The sequence below is a fragment of the Glycine max genome, chromosome 12 (assembly GCF_000004515.6).
Source record: "Glycine max cultivar Williams 82 chromosome 12, Glycine_max_v4.0, whole genome shotgun sequence".
NCBI lineage: Eukaryota > Viridiplantae > Streptophyta > Magnoliopsida > Fabales > Fabaceae > Glycine > Glycine max.
The window spans coordinates 20,743,942-20,764,307 of NC_038248.2; the positions used below are offsets into that span (position 1 = coordinate 20,743,942).

The 20,366-nt window shown below is 32.8% G+C and overlaps 1 protein-coding gene across 1 annotated transcript; it reads right to left on the reverse strand.

Annotated features, from left to right (window-relative positions):
• Positions 1-2,115: 2,115 nt before the first annotated feature.
• On the reverse strand, positions 2,116-5,561 carry LOC100809700 (receptor-like protein kinase THESEUS 1). The gene is made up of 2 exons (XM_003540034.5): positions 5,302-5,561; positions 2,116-5,076 (listed from the first exon to the last, which is right to left on the reverse strand). Exon 2 carries the CDS (start codon positions 4,949-4,951, stop codon positions 2,411-2,413), a length of 2,541 nt encoding a protein of 846 aa, XP_003540082.3. The 5' UTR covers positions 4,952-5,076; positions 5,302-5,561; the 3' UTR covers positions 2,116-2,410.
• Positions 5,562-20,366: the final 14,805 nt, after the last annotated feature.

A 20,366-nucleotide genomic window follows, 5' to 3' on the forward strand; every position in this document is an offset into this window, starting at 1 on the left:
AAAGCATAAGGATAGAAATGTTTACCATTCGAGCTTATATCAAGTATGTCTTGTTTCACTTTACATAAACCATTCGTCCATCACTAATTTATATTTTTGTTATCATCAAAACTATGAGTATTTTGGATCGTCCATATATGACTTATTGGATCGTCTAGATCTAACACTAGCTGTCACCATTATTTCTCGCATAAGAGCAAAGATCTCTTCAATAGATCTTGACTTTCTTGGTTTACGCACTAAGGTAAGGATTTCTTCTTAAGATCAACTAAATTTTTCATATAACTCAATTGGTCTTTCCGAATGAAATTCCCAAAAGATGAAAAATATATTTCTCTCATTGTCATTTTTAAGTTCCATACAATTGTACTCAACACAGTCATCACCTACATATACATGTTGATAGTAAAAAATGTCACCTAACATTATGTTACCTCTGGTGACATATGTAACTACTTTTCTTGAAGCAACAAGTGTTATGTCCTCACTAAACTAACGTCAAATATTTTGGAGTATAGATATACTGAAGAAGTTCAAGTCAATTAAGAATCGTTCCCTTTGCACACACAAATTGGAATAAGTTGAACTAAATATACACATAAGTTCATGGAAAAAAGAAAGAAGGAAGAAGAAGCATATCATAGGAAAAAGAAAAGTAAAAGAAATATAATTGAAGCAACCTATTCTACACTTAAAATGATACCAGCCTGCACATCCAATACGGCCCAAAAACTAACGTGAAATATTTAAATGCTATGAAAATGGATGTTCTAATTTTTATTTTTTTTTAATTTTGGAAACTAGGGTATCTAACTAAGTTAATGATTAATTTTTCGGAGTAATTGAGATCCATCTAAGTGTTTAACATTGTCTAATAGACATTTTCCATGCACATAAACTTGAAATCGAGTCCTTCATCATATACTTAAAACACAAAGTTATCTATCAATTATACTACCACAAAATTATCTATCAATTATACTCCAACATGTTGATATTGAAGTTAATGTCAATAAAACTCATTCCCTTTGCATACAGTATTTTTTTTTCAGTCAAAAGAAAAACGTATACATAGCAAAAGACACTTCTCACATCACCTAGATTCTGCAGAATTAAGTGAGAATCAAACATACCCCAACAAAACAACTTGAAAATCTATCTTAAACTTTTCCATTTCCCTATTAAAGCCACCCACAATTGACAATTGTATCAAAATGGCTGTAGCCTAGTTACAGACCCAATAGAAAATCGTACCAAAACTGATTCTGCATAATTATTAACAGAATCTTACACATATCCACTACGAAAGCTTCCTATTCCCAAGTTACCTTCTTGAAACCAATAGCTGTACTCACAATTGTACCCTGTGTTATCAAAACATTATTACTGACCATTGTATTACTTCAGCTATCACACCATCCTAAATATCTGTTAATGGCTGTCATTTCTCACCTAAACGTCTCGTGGTATTTGTAGCTGTTCCAGTTCAATTGCACTCTTTCCCTTCATGTATTTTTTCTAGATGTTTTGCAGACACAGCAAAGGTTGCACCGACCATTCATATAGCGAGCAATAAATTATCTACCTTTATCTTGAGTCACTTCCAAGACCCTAGTTATCTACCTTTGCATACAGTATATACATTAATACAGGAGGAATAATAAACCATCTCTTTTTTCTATATAAATCGTAACTCGTAAGTGTCTATTGGAGGCAATTCTATTCAAACAAGAAATATTACAACAATATAATGAGACTCTCTTAGTGGAGATTTTTCCATACACATAGCTCTAATTCATATCTAAGATTTTTTTTCATACACATGACTGGAATTCAAAACCTTATTTAAAGAAAATTAAGCATCTATCAATTAAACGGACCATCCATTGGTAAAATAAACCATTTCTAACAATTCAAGTCAAGATTATTTTCTCAAATGTTCCACACATTTTCAACTCATTGAATTTCCACGTAGATTACACATTAATCTCATGAAGTTGTGAAACTTTTCTAACATCTGTCTTTAGAAGCCATATGTAAATAGTAGAACACCATCTAAAAAATTTCCCGAAAAGTGAAAAGGAAAGCAATTCAACTTACCATGCAGTATTCATGTTCATAAGAAAGAACTTATAACCTTCATATACTGTAAGGTGTAAGAACAACTTGAGGAGCAGAACTCCTAATTGGTTTATATTTAGTACAACAGAATTTTATGGGGTACCTTGCATGCAATTACTAACCAGCTTAGTGGCACCCATCACTATCACTCAAGTATATTACAAAGGAAATTGATTGTGGGGAAAAATGGATTACAAAAGCAGTAACTAAATAAGAAATAACCTTCATTCACCAATCAGACCAGAATTACTTTGATGGCCTTTGGCCAGAATTGTGGATACACAAGAGCTTATCTTCCACGAGGATTTACCAATTGTGAGAACACTGCACTTGTGGCAACATCTTCTGTATCATCATCAGTGCAAGAGTTGCCCCCATCAATCATACTCACACTGTTATCAAAATGGTCAAGGGGTGTCAACTGAATTCCAGTGATGTGGTTCGTGCTGTTATCTTCCGGTTCCATGAGTGCTGATGAGGTCTCTTGAAGCTGCAATGCATATTCAAGATTCCACAAAACATCTCCCATTGATGGCCGGTCCACGCCGTGCTCGGCCAAGCACTTCTCGGCTGTCTCCCCAAACTTCTTAAGGGAAGCAGGATTCACCTTGCCAACAAGATTTTGATCCATGATTTGGTCAAGCATACCCTTTTTCTGCCAGGTCATTGCCCACTCAGCTATGTTAACCTGCTCCCTTGGAAGGACAGGGTTCAAGGCTGGCCTTGTGCATAACACTTCCATTAACACCACCCCAAATGAATACACATCTGATTTCTCAGTAAGCTGTTGCCTTCTGAAGTATTCAGGATCAAGATAACCAAAACTACCCTTAACAGCAGTACTCACATGGGTTTGATCGAGAGAAGGACCAGTCTTGGAGAGGCCAAAATCGGCAACTTTAGCAACAAAGTTCTCATCTAAGAGGATATTTGTTGTCTTTACATCTCGATGAATAATGCTTTGAGCTGCGCCAGTGTGGAGATAATGAAGGCCTCTTGCTGCTCCAATGCAAATCTCAAGCCGCTGCTTCCATGATAGAGGTGGCAGGTCCGTACCATACAAATGACTCCGGAGGGGTCCATTAGCCATGTATTCATACACAAGAATCATTTCTGACCTCTCATCGCAATAACCAATGAGGGACACAAGATGACAATGGCGAAGCTTGGACAACATTTCAATTTCTGTCCGGAATTCAGCAAGGCCTTGCTCGGATCTCGGATTACCCCTTTTAACAGCTACATTGGTCCCATCTTCAAGCGTTCCCTTATAAACCCTTCCAAAACCACCGACACCAAGAAGTAGCTTCTCATCAAATTTGTTGCTAGCATCTAGGATTTCTTGGAAACTGAAGAATCGTCCAAGATTTGATGAAGCTAAAGAAATGCAGCTTGCAGTTCCACTCTTCTGTGAAATTGTTGAATTCTTTGTCATGGTAAGAGAGTTTCCATAAAGGGGTAAAGGCAGCCATGAATGGCCCTGTTGAGTGGATGACTCTGATTTGCGTCTCATCAAGCAGCAATAACATAAACCAACCATTGCTACAGCAGCAAGAGCTACAACAGCCGAACCAACTATTACTCCTACCATGTTTTTCTTAGAATGTGAACTTGGAAGAAGACTGTCAACTGAATAAAGCCCATCCAAGCTCTTTAACGTGTTGCTGATCTTCATTATCTCCAATCCATTCATAGTGGCATTTGGGAAGTCTGCCACAGTATCTGGTCCAACACTCACAGTCAAAGTGCTAGAGTCTGCTGAGGAATTGGCAACAAAGTCCTTGTAGTACGGCACAGCCAAGTCATTAGTTATGGATGAGATGTCAAAGCTTTGAAGAGCTATGTCAGAATTTACGAACACATTGAACACTAAAGTGTTGAGTGACTTGCTCATAATATCACAAAAGTGTGCCCGGATGAAATAGGAGAAATTTGGATCCACATTGAAGACCCAAGTAATGTTGAAATTTGGATCATTTACATTAGCATCCCCCATTGCTTCAGCAGTGGCATAGACCCAATTTGGGGCTGTCTCAGGTGTAACAGCCACCGGATACTTAATGCTTGAAGGATTCACCGACACATTGAGGACCGAGCTGTTGACATGAAGGTATTTCCTATCATTCACCCAAGTCCTACCCAGGGTGTCATTTTGGGCAGTAATCAAAGGACCCCCCATGTTCAAGCGATAAACAGTTTCAAAGGCAAGTTCAGAAAGTCCACTGAATGTTGCTGGCGGGTTAACAGCCAGTGCATGATCAAAAAACAACTCATTCGGCATTGACACGACTTCAATTGCATTGACAAAGGCCACTGAACCATTCGAAGGAATGAAGGTGACAACCAATGTATCAGAGGTAACATTGATTGCATACTCCTTGAACATATAAGAACCATTGAATTTCCTAAAGGTGAAGTTGCTCAAGAGTACAAAATCATCAGTAACCACTGTTAAAGAAGCTGAAGTCAAGTTGTGGGCAGAGTTTGGAATAGGGGAAAAATATAGCCTAACCCAGTGCCTACCTTCTTGCTGAATCTTAAACCTATAGGAAGCTTTCTCGGTGAAAACCCGAGCCGATTGGTAAATAGGAAGAGGGGCACTACTAGAATTGGAACTGGCAATAACAGAATTCCCAGTTTTCATCACAAGTGAAGAATGCTGTGAATCAGGAACAAAAGTGCGACCTTGAAAGGTGACATTTTGAGAAGAGCCACAAGCAATTAGATATCTATCAGGAGGAGTGTACAAGGCAAATGACCCATTAACAAAAACTAGAAAAGCAACAACCACAACATAGGGAACCCATTTTATAAGTTCCATCTTCAACATTGCAGCTTCCTCTTTATCTTCAATGGTCCATAAATGGATACCCAAATCACCAAAAACGGATTCTCTCAAAAACTCGGATCCAAAGGGACTCCAAAAATGCAAATCTCAAATCTTAAACACAAAACCTGCAACGACCACGGATCTATCAGAAGCAATGCAAAGAACCAGACATTTCCATTACAAGCAAGAGACAAAGTACGAAGTTTCCAACGTCACAAACACAACACACAGACACAACAAACCACAGCTCCACAAACAACCAGAAAGACTCTTAATAAATCTAGTGCAAGATATAGTTCTTCTGACGTAAGTAGGCTGAGCATAGGTTAAAAAATAATAACAAGACTTACCTTAATGTGAATAAGGTGGTGCCAAAAGGAACAAGGTTTGCGACATTAGAGAGAGACCCTTTACATACATGAAGATGAAGTAATGAAGATCATTACCGTAAACTCATCAAGTTGAGAGCTTTTTAGTGTGGTTGCTAACACCTTTTCCAGGCTGTTGATTAGGCTGTCACGACTGAGGGAAAAAAAGAGGACCCCACATACAAGAAGAAGAAAAGGGGTACGAAACTTCAAATTGTTACTACTAGTACTCCTCCCTCCCACCTTCAGCGAAACGACCATAAGGATGTAATTTATTTTCTAAATTAGCAGGATAAAATTTAAATTAATATTTAGGAATAAGTAATAAGGATACTTATGATTTTTATTATAAACTAATAAATAATTTTTTGATTTTTAATTTTTTATTGAAATCATAAAAAAATTTATGATTCCAACTTTTTTAATACAACTTTAAAATCATAAGTATTTTAATTTTTTTTAATTTTTTTTATTAAAAATCATAAATTATTTATAACTTTAAAATCATAAATAATTTTTTAAATTAATTAACGAATTTATGTTTTTTTTCATTTCTAATTTTATTTAATATATTTTTAATATTATTTTTTATATTTTCTATAAATCAAGTTAAGGTCGTGTACGACTTTAAAACCAAGTTAAAATGTATTATAATTAAGAAAAAAATATTTAACGTTAAAAAAAATAATAAAAGTATTAAATAAAAAATAATATAAAAAGTATTAAATAAAATAATATGCAAAAACATAAAAAATATTAGATAAAAATCAAAATCAAAATAAACAAATTTTTTAATAATTAATTTAAAACAATTATTTGCAACTTTTGAAGTCATAAATAATTTATGACTTCTAATAAAAAATAATGTTTATGACTTTAAAATTATATTAAAAAATTGAAGTAGTAAATTTGTTTAGACTCTAATGGAAAATAAAAAAAAAAAACAAAAGTCATAAGTTTATTTATGATTTTGTACTCAGAATACACGATTTTTTTTTCGTTTTTAGATATTAATTTGAATTTTACTCCATTTAATAATTTAAAAAAATAATTACACCTTGTGATCGTGTTTCGCCACCACCTCCCTCATATAACTAGCTGTGTTCCCTCGAGATGTTGTGGTGCTGTTGTTGTGATTTTTGAAATCCAGAATCTTTTACAAGAAATTAATAATTTAAGCCCAAAAATACAAACTATACACCACCACAGAAGTTAGGCATTCTTTAATGTAACACGTACTTTGTAAAATTTTGTACAGTGTGGACTAATAAAGTATTTCATCCGTCACAGCATAATTGTCGTATAAAAAGTATTATTTTTTTCCCGATCACAAGTAAAAAAAATACATATTTTATACTTATTAAAAAATAGTTAACTTTATTAATTATGTTCTTTTCAATTAAGAAATAAACATTTTTTAAAACTATCCTTCATTAAAATTTGATATCCAACATAAAAAAACTATTTAATTTTATTAAATGAAAAATATTTTAAAAAAAGTTTAATTAAATAAAATATAAGTAATTAAGATTTCCTTATATTTGAGAAGAAGGAAAAAAAAACGGTTGTTTCTTATATGTTCTAAAATAATTATCATTTATCTTTTTATTGAAATATTAATTACTTTTTTTATTTATACCCCTTAGAACTACTTACGTTGCATCGTTTCCCGGCAAAGAAGATTAATAGTAATAAGGTTTATTTAATAAATTTTTTAATTTCTCTCATCTATTTATTAGTTATTTCTTGTTTGTATAAAAACTTAAGATGATAGTTATAATGGAACAAAGGGTGTATCACTTTTAAATAATTAATAATGCAAAAATTAATAAATTTATTATATATAAATGGGTAAATATTTTTCAAGTGTAAAGGACTTTTATACATCTTCCTATCACTAATTTGTTAATGTAAGTGAAATTTGGTTAATATCTCAATTTGAATATTGTGAATAGAAAAAAAAAATATAACTAAGAGAAAATATCATATTAAAAATGACTAGTCAAATTTTTTATAAGAAATTAGCCATTAAAAAACTTAGTAAATATTTTGCATCAATAATATGATTCCAAAAATACAATCTTCTAATCACAAACAGTTATTATTATATATAATAAATTTATTGAATTATTATCTTTAAAATTATATAAATAATAATTTTTGCTAGTTAATAGTATAATTTTTTTACATTGAAAATGTAAAAAATTAAATTTATATAAATTTGTTATTAGATTATAATGTAGAAATTATTTATACAGTTAGTGTATTTAAATTAGATCATTTCTTTACGATACAGTATTAAATTTAATAGAATATAATTAGAGTGTAAAGATTTTTTACATTTTCACTAAATCATACATGATAATGATAATGTATGATAAAATTATTATCTTTCATAATAAATATTTAAAAGTGATATTTAAAGTAATTTGTAGTTGTTTTACAATATAAATATCTGCTAAAAATGTATGAAAACTAAATTTTATAATTTTTAAATTTAACTAAAATACACTTAGAATATAAAGATTTTATAATAGACTTTTTAAAGTGTAATTTAATTATGAATTTTGGTCATTATATAATTAAAATTTATTAAATTTTATGAAATTATAAAAATATTTCTACTTAATTAATAAATAAAATTGTTTATGTTTGCAAATATATCAATGTTAAACAGATAAGCTTATTATTATTTTCTGCTATAAAGTAGGTTGCGTGTATATAACTTTCATACATATTTTAACGGTGTAAAATTTTATTACATTGTTTTTTAATTAAAAATTATTATGCGTGATAAATTGCTTAATTTTTATAATAATTACTTTATGCAGCAATGTATAATAATAATAATTTTTAATTAATTCAGAACATAGAAATTTTTATATTATGTGAATTATCCTATATCACTCTACATGCACTTAAAAGAGTTTTTTGTTTTTTTACTGCACTTAGAGAGTTTATAATATATCTACTTTTACATATTGAGAATTTGTATTAATATGAATGATGGAAAATAAAATTGATGGCTTGGAAGGAATGGTTGTTGTCCTGTGCTGTGCTGTTTTGAACGATTTGTGGGACCCGCATTAACGCGGCTTCAAGATAGTTACAGGGCATGAGGGGCAGGGGTTGATGCCTCATATGGATCCTGAATGCATGCATGAACTTCGTTGACGTTGACGTTGACGGTGACGGTGACGGAGTTAATTATAATCCTAACTATTATTAATGGTTTTGTATTCCATTATTGTTAAATTACTATAATTTATAATCTATCCATAAAATTAGAAAATTAATACGTCTAACTTTGGTTATATAAACTGGACGCATTTGGCAGTGGTAAAAAAACAAAATGAAATAAATATATAAGAAAAGATATAACCTTAGTTAAAAAAAGAAAAAGGATAAGATATAACCGAATTGGGAATGAAACTTTATTGTCTTTCTATTAATTTTGCTGTGGCATGCGTCCTTGTTGTTAAAATAAAATCATGAAGCACGCTTGATCATGCATTTTATATATACATATTACATTCAATGAATTTATCTAAACATTTTTTGTATACCTTTTTATTAAAAAAAACATCTTTTATTGGTACACGCACCACTAAATTAAGAAAAATATTATGTTAATTTAGGATAAACATTTTCATTTATTAAAAAAAACAAAAAAATGTGAAACGTAATTATTGTTACTTTTGTCATGTATGGTATGTGCATAAAATATATGCATAATGCTGTAAAAAAATATATGAATAATATACGTTACTATAATTTATTAATAATATATTATTCTTTTAGATCATATTGTGTGTTAGTATAATTAGATTATAACTAAATAACATATGCATTAACAACATAAAGAATTTTTTTTGCAATGTTGAATTATAAATTGTCATTTACGAAGGATTTGTTGGATTTTGAATAATTAGACAAATACTAGTAATATATATATATATATATATATATATATATATATATATATATATATATATATATATATATATATATATATATATATTTTATTTGAAGTAATTATGTTTGAGTCAAATAAGATCATTATGGATGATAAATTTCTCCTTCAAGTATCTAACGTGTTTATATCTTCAAGAGTCAAACAAAAAATTTCTCAATAAACTGAAATAATTTCTCATAAGTTAATCTATGACTTGGTGGTATAAACATATTATCTTGAACACAATCTATTTTATTAGTTGAAATTTATTAAAATAACAAAATTTTGTAAATTTTAGATCATATTTAATAATTATCTCTTAATTTTATAATTTTAAATATATTTTAACCAATAATCAAAGAAAGTATGTTTAAAAGAATATGTTAAATAATATATTCATAGCACTCCTCAAATGGTTTTCTTAAAAAAGACATATCTAGTATAATTTCTAATCAGATAATATTATAAAGGTTTTATTCGGATAGTACAAAGAAATTAAACTCATATATAACTAATTTAAAATTATATTTAATACAATTTTGAAATTAAAAAATTTAATAATTTATTATACATAATAATAATTTATAATTAAATAAAAATGTGTTAAGCTATTAATATCAGGGCATAGATTATTTATTGAATGTTTTTCTTATTGACAATTGGATGGGTTAGAGGAATCGGAAGAACGTGGTAAGTGTTAACGGTGTGATCCAAATGGGAAAATGAAGACAATAAATAACATCGTGGGAGAGAATCTGAGAACCTCATGGTATGAAACTTTGACGTTAATGTGTGTACCTAAACAATACGACATTTTTAAATAACCGCCGCATTGGAGCACATGGCCTCGCCTCACACACCACACTAACGTCTCATTTCCAACTATTCTTCTCATCTAATCTACTTATATTACAATATTCCATTCGAATAAAATCCCATGAACCATACCCTTCAAAGTCAAGTACCTTTTTCAATAGGAGTTTTTTTAACAACTAAGGATAATTTTTTATTTTGAAAATGCATATTTATATATAAAAAAGGTTAAGTAAAAAAAATCATTACATACAATATTATTTCATATTTCAATAATGTAATTGACTTTTATATATAAGGAAAAAGGTTATGCAATGTCATTCAATAAAAAAACTACTGTATATGATAAGTTTTACTAGTTTTTACAAAATTATTTTAAAAATTATATTAATAATAATTTTTAATTGAATAAAAATATAAAACTATCATGAATTTTTTATATATTTTTAAAACTATATTACTAATCGCATAGATAAACTATAATCAAAATTAAGTTTAATTAATAGTTTTAAGTTTAAATCTTATATATAATTACGCTCTCGAAGAGGGAATTTAATTTGTCACTCAATAATTTTACCTCACTTAAATAGGATTATGTTAATAAATGTTAACAACACATTCTTTTCAGCGGTTAAAGATGTATTGAAATGTTAAAAAGAGCCTCACTATTATTTTTCTTATAAGAGAAACATGTTATATATTAAGAACAAGAAAAATTCCAAACTTGCTACTAGTATTGTTCACACTAACTTTTTACCCTGTGGAGCCTCTAACCTAACTACGATTCAAGACTCACCTTATCATAAAGTGTCTAGAGAAATCATTATCCATCAGATTTCCAGTACATCTGCTTTATAAGCATAGAAAATGACAGAATAAAAGATGACTTTTATACACTGGGACACTATTTAATCTCCTAATAGTATAAAGTTTATTCGGCAAACTCCTCTAATCTCGGATAACTACTACTTAATGATTGCAAGTTGCAACAACTCTAAAAATATATGAAGCAGTCATGGGTACGAGGCCAATCTTGTGTATTCAGTTGATGCAACTGGCAAATATGATATGCATTATTAATTAATAATTCAGTAATCAATAGTCGGTGTAAGTTTGGATTTTTGTGTGTTTCGCTTCTAAGCATTTGCTATGCCTGGACAGTTTCTGTTATGTTTATTCTTTTGCTTCAAATCCTGCCCGGAATCTTGATGGATTTTCAAGAATATAAACATGGAAATATATATGTTGATGTGATATTTCCTTAGTTGTGATGACGATTAAGATTAAGTATTAAGTATTGATTCCTTTTTGGTGATTGATCTAAGAAATGAACTTTGTTTTTTTATTGGCTTCCTATCCACTCCAAGAACTATCTAGCAGTCAATGTACCGAAGTTTTCTAAATTAAACTGTTCTAACAATAGTTTATGTTAAATTGAAAAAATTATTGACTGAGTCGCGGATAATGTCATTTTCTTTAAGACGTTACGTGGCACTGCCAAAAATTGTGCAAGCAGACTATCAATCACGAAGTCCTCAGGATAAAACAGCCCAGATCATTGTATAAGATTCTCACTGCACTGAGAGAACATTTTCTAGAATTACACCCTCTTGTATGACTTGAAAAGTCACTCTAAAGTCACCCGAAAATATGACTTGAAAAGTCACTCTAACAGCCAACCAAAAATATGACTTGAAAAGTCACTCTAATAGCCAACCGAAAAATATGACTTGAAAAGTCACTCTTATAGCCAACCGAAAATATGACTTAAAAAGTCACTGTTATAGCCAACCGAAATTTTAGAGCGACAGAAAGAAAGAGGGAGAAGTTTGCCGAAAATGCATCGGCTGAAATATGTGAAGGAGAAAGAAAAGTTGAGGAAATGCTTCTCAACTGGGACAAGGAAAAATGAAGAAATGAGCTCTCTATATATAGTGAGTGAAACATTATTCAAGTGTTTATCCTGAGCGATGTGGGACTTGAAGCCTTTTTTTTTCTTTCTTTTTTTTCTCTCTTTTTTTTTTTTTAACTTTCATCCACATTCTCCTTTGTTCTAACAATCCCCCACTTGAAATTTGAAAAGAAGATTTTCGAGGATTTCATAAAATTGTGCATAAACAAAGGTGTCATACAACTTGAACTTTTGCATAGTGAGTAAGATTCAGATTTTACTAGAGTGAATCGAAGTCTTGAACTCTATCTCTGACATCAAACCTCACACAACCTTTTCATAGGTGTATTCTATAAAGTCCGTGCGTTAAAGGTCATGCACGTCTATCCCGGTATAGTGAACGCTCTAGAAATTTTTGCCCAAAATTTCATATGAAGCAGCCCCCACTTCAACATTCACATAGGTGAGTCTATCAAGAGTACTCCTGTAGCCTAGGTACTCCACTCAACATAGAGTATAGATCTCATTAAGAATTACTAATTTTTTATCATAACTCATCCTCTTGTTACTTCAAGAATCATGCTGCTTTCACTTATAACAGCATGTTCATCTCATATCACTTCATAACTTGTTATTACCCATTGAACCTAGTTCTTGGGATCTCCAGTCATATAGGTCGGGTTACCATCATGAATGATCATCACAGTAAGGGCAATAGTCCTATTCTTTTAAAAGTGTTATGGACTTTCTCTCTAGCTAATCCTTTCGTCAAAGGATCTGCTAAATTATCATAAGTGCGTACGTGATCCACTCTAACAGCTCCTGTTGAGAGTAATTCTCTAACAGTGTTATGCTTACGACGTATCTGTCATTTCTTACCATTGTCATAACGGTTCTTAATTTTTGCAATAGCCGCGGTACTATCACAATGGATCAACACAGCTGGTATCGGTCTTTCCCATAACAGAATCTCTGCAAGTAAGCTTCTCAGCCAACTTGCTTCCTCACTAGCAGTTGCTAGTGCTATCATCTCAGATTCCATAGTGGACTGAGCTAAGATAGTCTGTTTCTTTGACTTCAAGAAACAGCCCCACCAGCTATGCTAAATATATAGCCGCTGGTTGCTTTGGAATCATCTGAAAGAGTGTTCCAATCTGCATCGCTGTATCCTTCAAGTACAGCGGGAAACCTTTTATAATGTAATCCAAGGTTTATGGTTCTTTTAAGGTACCTCATTACCCTTTCAATGGCGTGCCAGTGCTCCATACTAGGTCTACTGGTAAACCTGCATAATAATCCCACAACATAGGCTATGTCAGGTCTAGTACAATTAGTGGCATACCTAAGGTTGCCAATGATACTTGCGTACTCAGTTTGTCGTATACCTTCACCAGTGTTCTTAAATAGTTTTACACTTGGATCATATGGTGTACAAGCAATTTTACAGTCAAAGCAATCATATTTCTTTAAGATCTTCTCAATGTAGTGAGATTGATCCAGAGAAATTCCCTCTTTTGACCTAGTAATCTTAATACCAAGGATTACACTTGTTTTTCCGAGGTCTTTCATATCAAAGTTGTTACACAACAATGATTTCACATCGTTCACTACATGAATATTTGAACCAAATATGAGAAGGTCATCGACATATACACATATTATAGTGCAAATATTATTTACAGATTTGTAGTAAATGCATTTGTCACTTTCATTCACCTTAAACCCATTCGAGACTATTAAGTTATCAAACTTTTCATGCCACTGCTTAGGTGCTTGTTTTAGACCATACAAAGATTTATCTAACTTGCAGACTTTACCTTCTTGTCCATGAATCACAAACCCTCCAGGTTGCTCCATATAGATTTCCTCTTCCAATTCACCATTTAAAAAAGCAGTTTTAACATCCATTTGGTGTACCACTAGACTGTGAATAGCAGCAAGAGATATTAGCACCCGAATAGATGTTATTCTAGTAACTGGTGAAAAGGTGTCGAAGAAATCCACATTCTTTCTTTGCCTAAAACCCTTGGCTACAAGGTGAGCCTTGTATTTATCCATAATACCATCAGGTTTTAGTTTCTTTTTCAAGATCCATTTACAACCAATTGGGTTGCAACCAGGAGGCAAGTTTACTAAATGCCAAGTCTTGTTAGATTCTAAAGAATCCATCCCATCATTAATGGCTTCTTGCCACAAGTCAGCATCCAAAGAAGACAAAGCTTCTTGGAGGTTTGATGGATCCTCCTCTAATGTATAGGCCATATAATCGGGCCCATAATCTTTAGCAATTCTTGCTCTCTTACCTCTTCGAGGCTTTATATCTGGTTCTGGTTGTGCAAGATTTTCACTACTAATAGCAGGAAGATAATTGGATGAAGTACCCTCACTATTCCTTAATTTAAAAGGAAATTTATTTTCATAAAAATCAGCATCATTTGACTCTATGATTACTTTTGCATTTAGGTCATAAAACCTATACACTTTGCTATTAATAGCATAACCAATGAACACACATTCATAGGCTCTACTTGCAAGTTTAACCCTCTTGGGGTCTGGGATCCTTACATAGGCCAGACATCCCCAAGTTCTCAAATAAGACAAATTTGGTTGTCTTTTCTTTAATATCTCATAGGGAGATGTCTTGCTTTTTGATTTGGGGATTCTATTTAGCACATAACAAACAGTTAATAAAATTTCGCCCAACCAAAAAGATGTTGCACTAGAACTCAACATAATAGCTACAACTAATTCTGTTAAGGTTCTGTTCTTTCTTTCAGCTTTACCGTTCATTTTAGGTGAATATGGAGCAGCTGTCTCATGTATGATTCCATGCAAATTATAAAACTCATTAAACAAACTGGAATCATACTCTGTGCCTCTATCACTTCGAAGTTTCTTAATTTTCTTATTGAATTGATTTTCAATTTCTATTAGATATAACTTAAACATGTCAAGCGCTTCACTTTTATTTTTCATAAGATATACATATCTATAATCAGAGCAGTCATCAATAAAAGTGATAAAATATCGTTTTCCATTTCTGGTCAACATTCCATCAAATTCACATATATCAGAATGTATTAAATCCAATGGCTCAGATTCTTTAACTACTGATTTATGTGATTTCTTAGTTATTTTAGATTGACTGCAAAAAACACATTTTTCAAAGTGATTTGAAGATAGCTTTGGAATAAAACCTAAGTTACTCATGTTAGATATGCAACAACTATTTATATGACAAAGTCTAGAATGCCAGATATTAAAATCACACAGCATGTAAGCAGAAGGAGAAACTTTATTAATATCAAGATTCAATTTGAACATGCCATCAGTGGCGTACCCTTTCCCTATAAATACCTCATTCTTGGTCAAAGTAAATAAATTTGCACCTATGGTCTGAGTAAACCCAGCCTTGTTTAAAAGAAAACCAGAAACCAGATTCTTTCTCATCTCTGGAGTATGCATCACATCTTTGAGAATCAAAGTCTTTCCAGAGGTAAACTTCAGTTCAACATCTCCAGTTCTAGCAACAGTAGTGGTGTGGGAATCACCCAGCAACACTTTCTTATTTTCAACATTCGTGTATGTTTTAAACATAGCACGATCATAGCAGACATGGCAGGAGGCGCCAGTGTCTACCCACCATCCATCTAATCCTCCAATCATATTGATCTCAGTTATCACAGCTATGTATGACTCTTGAGCAATTTTCTGTATCTCATGGGATTGAGACTCTACTGATTTATCATCAGTCATTTGATACTTGAGGTAGCAGCTAACAACATACTTTTTAGTCCCAGCTTCCTCAGTATCATACTTCTCTTCCAGAGCCAGCCAAACTAATTTGCCAGACTTATATGGGCTATAATAATCATAGAGATCATCAGCTAACCCATTCAGAATGAAATTCTTGCATAGGTAATCATTTTCATCCCAAAGAGCTAATTCCATAGTCATTTTATCATTCACTTCCTTCTCAGCATCTTTAGGCATCACTGGAATATCAATGTTAAAAAACATAGGCAACTTTTCTCATAGTTAAAGAAAACATCATCTTTTGTTGCCAACGTTTGAAATGATACCCTTCAAATCTAAAAGGTTTGTTGAGGTCATTGCTGTTCGAGCCAGTAATATCTACGGTAGCCATAGCAGAGCCGAAATCGTCTTAAAATTGTTGTAACAATAGTTTATGGCAAACCAAAAAAATTACTGGCTGAGTCGCGGACAATGTCGCTTTCTTTAAGACATTTCGTGGCACTGCCAAAAATTGTGCAAGCCACGAAGTCCCCAGGATAAAACAACCCAGATCACTGTATAAGATTCCCACTGTACTGAGGGAACCTTTTCAAGAATTACTCCCTCTTGTATGACTTGAAAAGTCACTCTAAAGCCACCCGAAAATATGACTTGAAAAGTCACTCTAACAACCAACCAAAAATATGACTTGAAAAGTCACTCTAATAGCCAACCGAAAAATATGACTTGAAAAGTCACTACTATAGCCAACCGAAAATATGACTTAAAAAGTCACTCTTATAGCCAACCGAAAAATATGACTTAAAAAGTCACTCTTATAGCCAACCGAAAATATGAATTAAAAAGTCACTGTTATAGTCAACCGAAATTTTAGAGCGACAGAAAGAAAGAGGGAGAGGTTTGCCGAAAATGCATCGGCTGAAATATGGGAGGGAGAAAGAAAAGTTGAGGAAATGCTTCTCAACTGGGACAAGGAAAAATGAAGAAATGAGCTCTCTATATATAGGGAGTGAAACACTATTTAAGTGTTTATCCTGAGCGATGTGGGACTTAAAGCCTTTTTTTTCTTTCTCTTTTTTTTTAAACTTTCATCCACATTCTCCTTTGTTCTAACATAAACTAGTCCGATGTAAAAATTACAATAAAGTAAACGGCTAAAAGTAATAAAAGAATTTGAAAGAGATTGGTGAAATAAGCCAGATAAACAAGATAACTAATGCAAATAATATGCAGGAAAATGATTGGACTTTATGTATTGATGTTTGTCTGTCTCTTACAATATGATAGGGCCTATTTATAATGATCGACTAACCGTTACAATAGCTATAACATTATTAAAAATCTCTTAAATCTAAGAGATCATGGCTATCATCCCTTCAACCACTCCCTTGTCCGTCAAGTTGACTTCCACGTCCTCTGAAAACAAGCTACACACTATTCAAAGTGTTTCATCTAAGTCGTTTTACCATTTTTCCCATTTCAGCCATGTCAGTTGTCTCAATCGGCTTCCTTCCATAGCAAATAAGAAGTTGTTGCTCCAACGGCTAACTTTTTAGGTGTTAACATAACTATCTTCATTATCCTAAGTTATTTGAATTTTGAATTCTATCTCCTTGAAAGAAGATAGGAAAATATCTAGATAACCAAGAGCTTTTGAACCCGACAACCATATTTCAAGTTTTGAAATACAATTTTCATTTTTATCTTTTATTTCTCTTATCTTTTGCGACCGATCTTGGCCCTTTTCCTTATAAAATTCTCCAACTGCTTCGCTTCTCTTCTCGATCCCAATCTTCAGAAAAAAAACCTAACCTAACATCATGTTAGTTGCTTCTGAGCAACAGTTCCGTTTGTTCGCTTAAACCTTATTCCACCATAGACACTTTCACCGCCTTCAATGAGCAACACCAAGAGTTTTTTTTAGGTCCTTGCTACCTTAATGAAGGTGAGAGTACTGACAAAACGACTAAGAAGTTGTTTAATCATGAGAAAAATCCCCTTCCCATTACTTACAACTAGTATGGGATCCATAAATTCCCTTCCAGCTTTCACACCTAGCGAAGACCTTTTCCAGAATATCAGACTTGGTTAAAGAGGGTTCCTGCTTCCTACAACAATGAATGGAAGGAATAAGAAATTTATGATATGATCATGTTGTCAGTCGCTGATATGCACTGGCCTTGGGATGTGTTGGTCGGAATCTTAGGGTTTTGATCAATCGCTATCAACGGATTTATGCTTCCTAAAGCTATGGTTGGCCTAACTCTCCTAGATGTAGTGGTTATTCTCAAATTTTTGATTTATGGCAAGGAGTTGTTGCCACTCTTTGGGACATGTTGCATTCCTTCCACTACCCTTGGCATCAAATTTTAAAAAGATGAATCTAGGTATTCCAAATTCATGCTTTTGAACGCCAAGAATAGTGGCGTTGTCTCATCAGGTGAGCACCACACATTCCTTTTGGTTTTCTGGGTACTTCATCTATACTGGCTTAGTGGGAGAAGTTAGCGAATATTGCAAAATTGTGTTGGCTATTACAGGGGTAGTTTCCATCTTCTTAGCAACCTTGAAGATGACTGAATTGAGTACAACACTGCTTTTGGTCCAATTTGGTTTTTTGATCCTTTGGGCAAAACTATATTTTCCAGACACCCTCTATCCTGGGACTAGTCAGTTAGAAACCAAACAAGAGGATGTGTTTTATGGGCAATCCTTAATTCGCAAGGAATAACTGGGCATCAACTTTAACCAGTCGTTGTCTCTTATTTGGCGTAAAGCCTATATCAAGGAGCAACAAACTAAATGTTGAGGCTTATTATCCTCACTATTTTGCAAGGCAATTTGGTCTAGTGCAATCTATCTCCAAGATACTAAGATGCCATATTTGTCTTTCAATCAATCTATGCACTTCTTGTTAGCAGAATGAGATTTCTACAATTTTGGAAGACATCAAAGACAAGCTTCACTATTTTGTGTTCAAGCGTTTTGCTTTTAGTCCTAACAATGTAGACTTATTCTCAAAATGGTGGGGAATTATATCGGCTACTTTATTTCCTGGATCAACAATCGATTTTCTTGTGAAGCTGATTAATGACATGTATAATGATGAATTGCCATCTCCTACCATCATCAAGCGTAGTCAAAAGAGGAAGGTTGCATCTAGTTCAATTGTATGAGAAGGTTTTCTCACATTTTTGTTTGATTTCCTAACTTTGTATATTTTCTCCTTGCCCACCTCTATCTTCTTTCTACAGATCCACCTTCAGGTTCTACAGGGTTTGATCCAAACGATGTAGATGCTTTACCTGAATCTCATGAGCTTTGACCAATTCCCACATCGGCTGGTGGATCTAGGCGACAAACTTGTCAGTTGAAGACACTCCACAATTCTATTTCTAGATCAGCATATAAGCATCAATGCGACACTTCTAAGATCTCTGAGCAGATTTCAAATCCCTCTCTTTCATTTTCTTTATGAATTACCATTCGATATTGCTATATTCCATAAAACCCCCGTTGTCTCAAGTTGAGAGCACGAGGAATAGAAATGATAAAGAAAAGGCAAAGGAGCTTTTTAAGGAACTTCCTCCAACTCTAAATACTCGTATGGCCAAAATGATTGAGAAAACGAATCCAAGAAAACACAAAGATGACTCAGCTACTCCTACTGGATCAGCCGATTCTATCCCTATTCTAAGAAATTCTTCCATACTAGATGAAGTGTTGTTTGAATATTTATAGTCTCCTATGACTATTCCTTTAGTTCCTCAAGATGGATCTCCACTTTTAAAGTGTAAAAAATATATGCAAGTGATGTGCCATCATTTTCTTCTATTTTCTAAACCCTTTTTGCACCATTTTAATTACTGATTGGTCTTAATGGTCAATTAATTAGGTAGTTTTATTATTTGGGCTCATTTAGTTAATTTGATGTTTTTAATCTAATTTCAGGAATTAATGAAACATTGGGCTTAATCCGGATTTTGGTTGTGGACTTGAAGAGGGCAAATAAAGCAGCGCTTACCTTAGTTAATTTCTAATTAGGAAATTGTCGCAACGTGCCTTTCGCGGGCGAGCGAAGGCGAGGCTCACGGGTGCGCTTTCCAAAGGAGGAAAGATGCGCAGAGTCGCCACCAACGTTTATTTGTGGAAAACCTCGGGAAAACCGAAGGAAACCGGTCAAAATGAAAATTCTAAGTTCGGGAGTTGTATTTACGCTTGAGGAAGGTATTAGCACCTCTCACGTTTGTCTCAAAGGACAACAGCCTATTCTTTAGAATTGTGGAAATTGTGTTACCTTAACTTTTATTTCTTTTTATTTTTTGAGGTCGACAAAAGCGGGGCTTTTGCTCCTACGTACCCTCCATCAAAGAGGAAATCAGACCTTCGTAGTTCTTTCTTAAGCGTGAATCAAGCGATTCTTTTTTACTTGAAAAGTGATCATTTTAAGGCGTTGGACCTTAAAAATGATCCATTTTACTTGGTAAGAAACTGAAATGATAAACTTTCAAAACCCTATTTTTTTTTTGTGGACGAGCTTGACTAGGCGAGTTGATTTTAGCCTTAGTTTCACTTTAGTTTTTAGTCAATTCAATTAAGAATGAGAAATCCTAAAGAGAAAACGTCCGATTG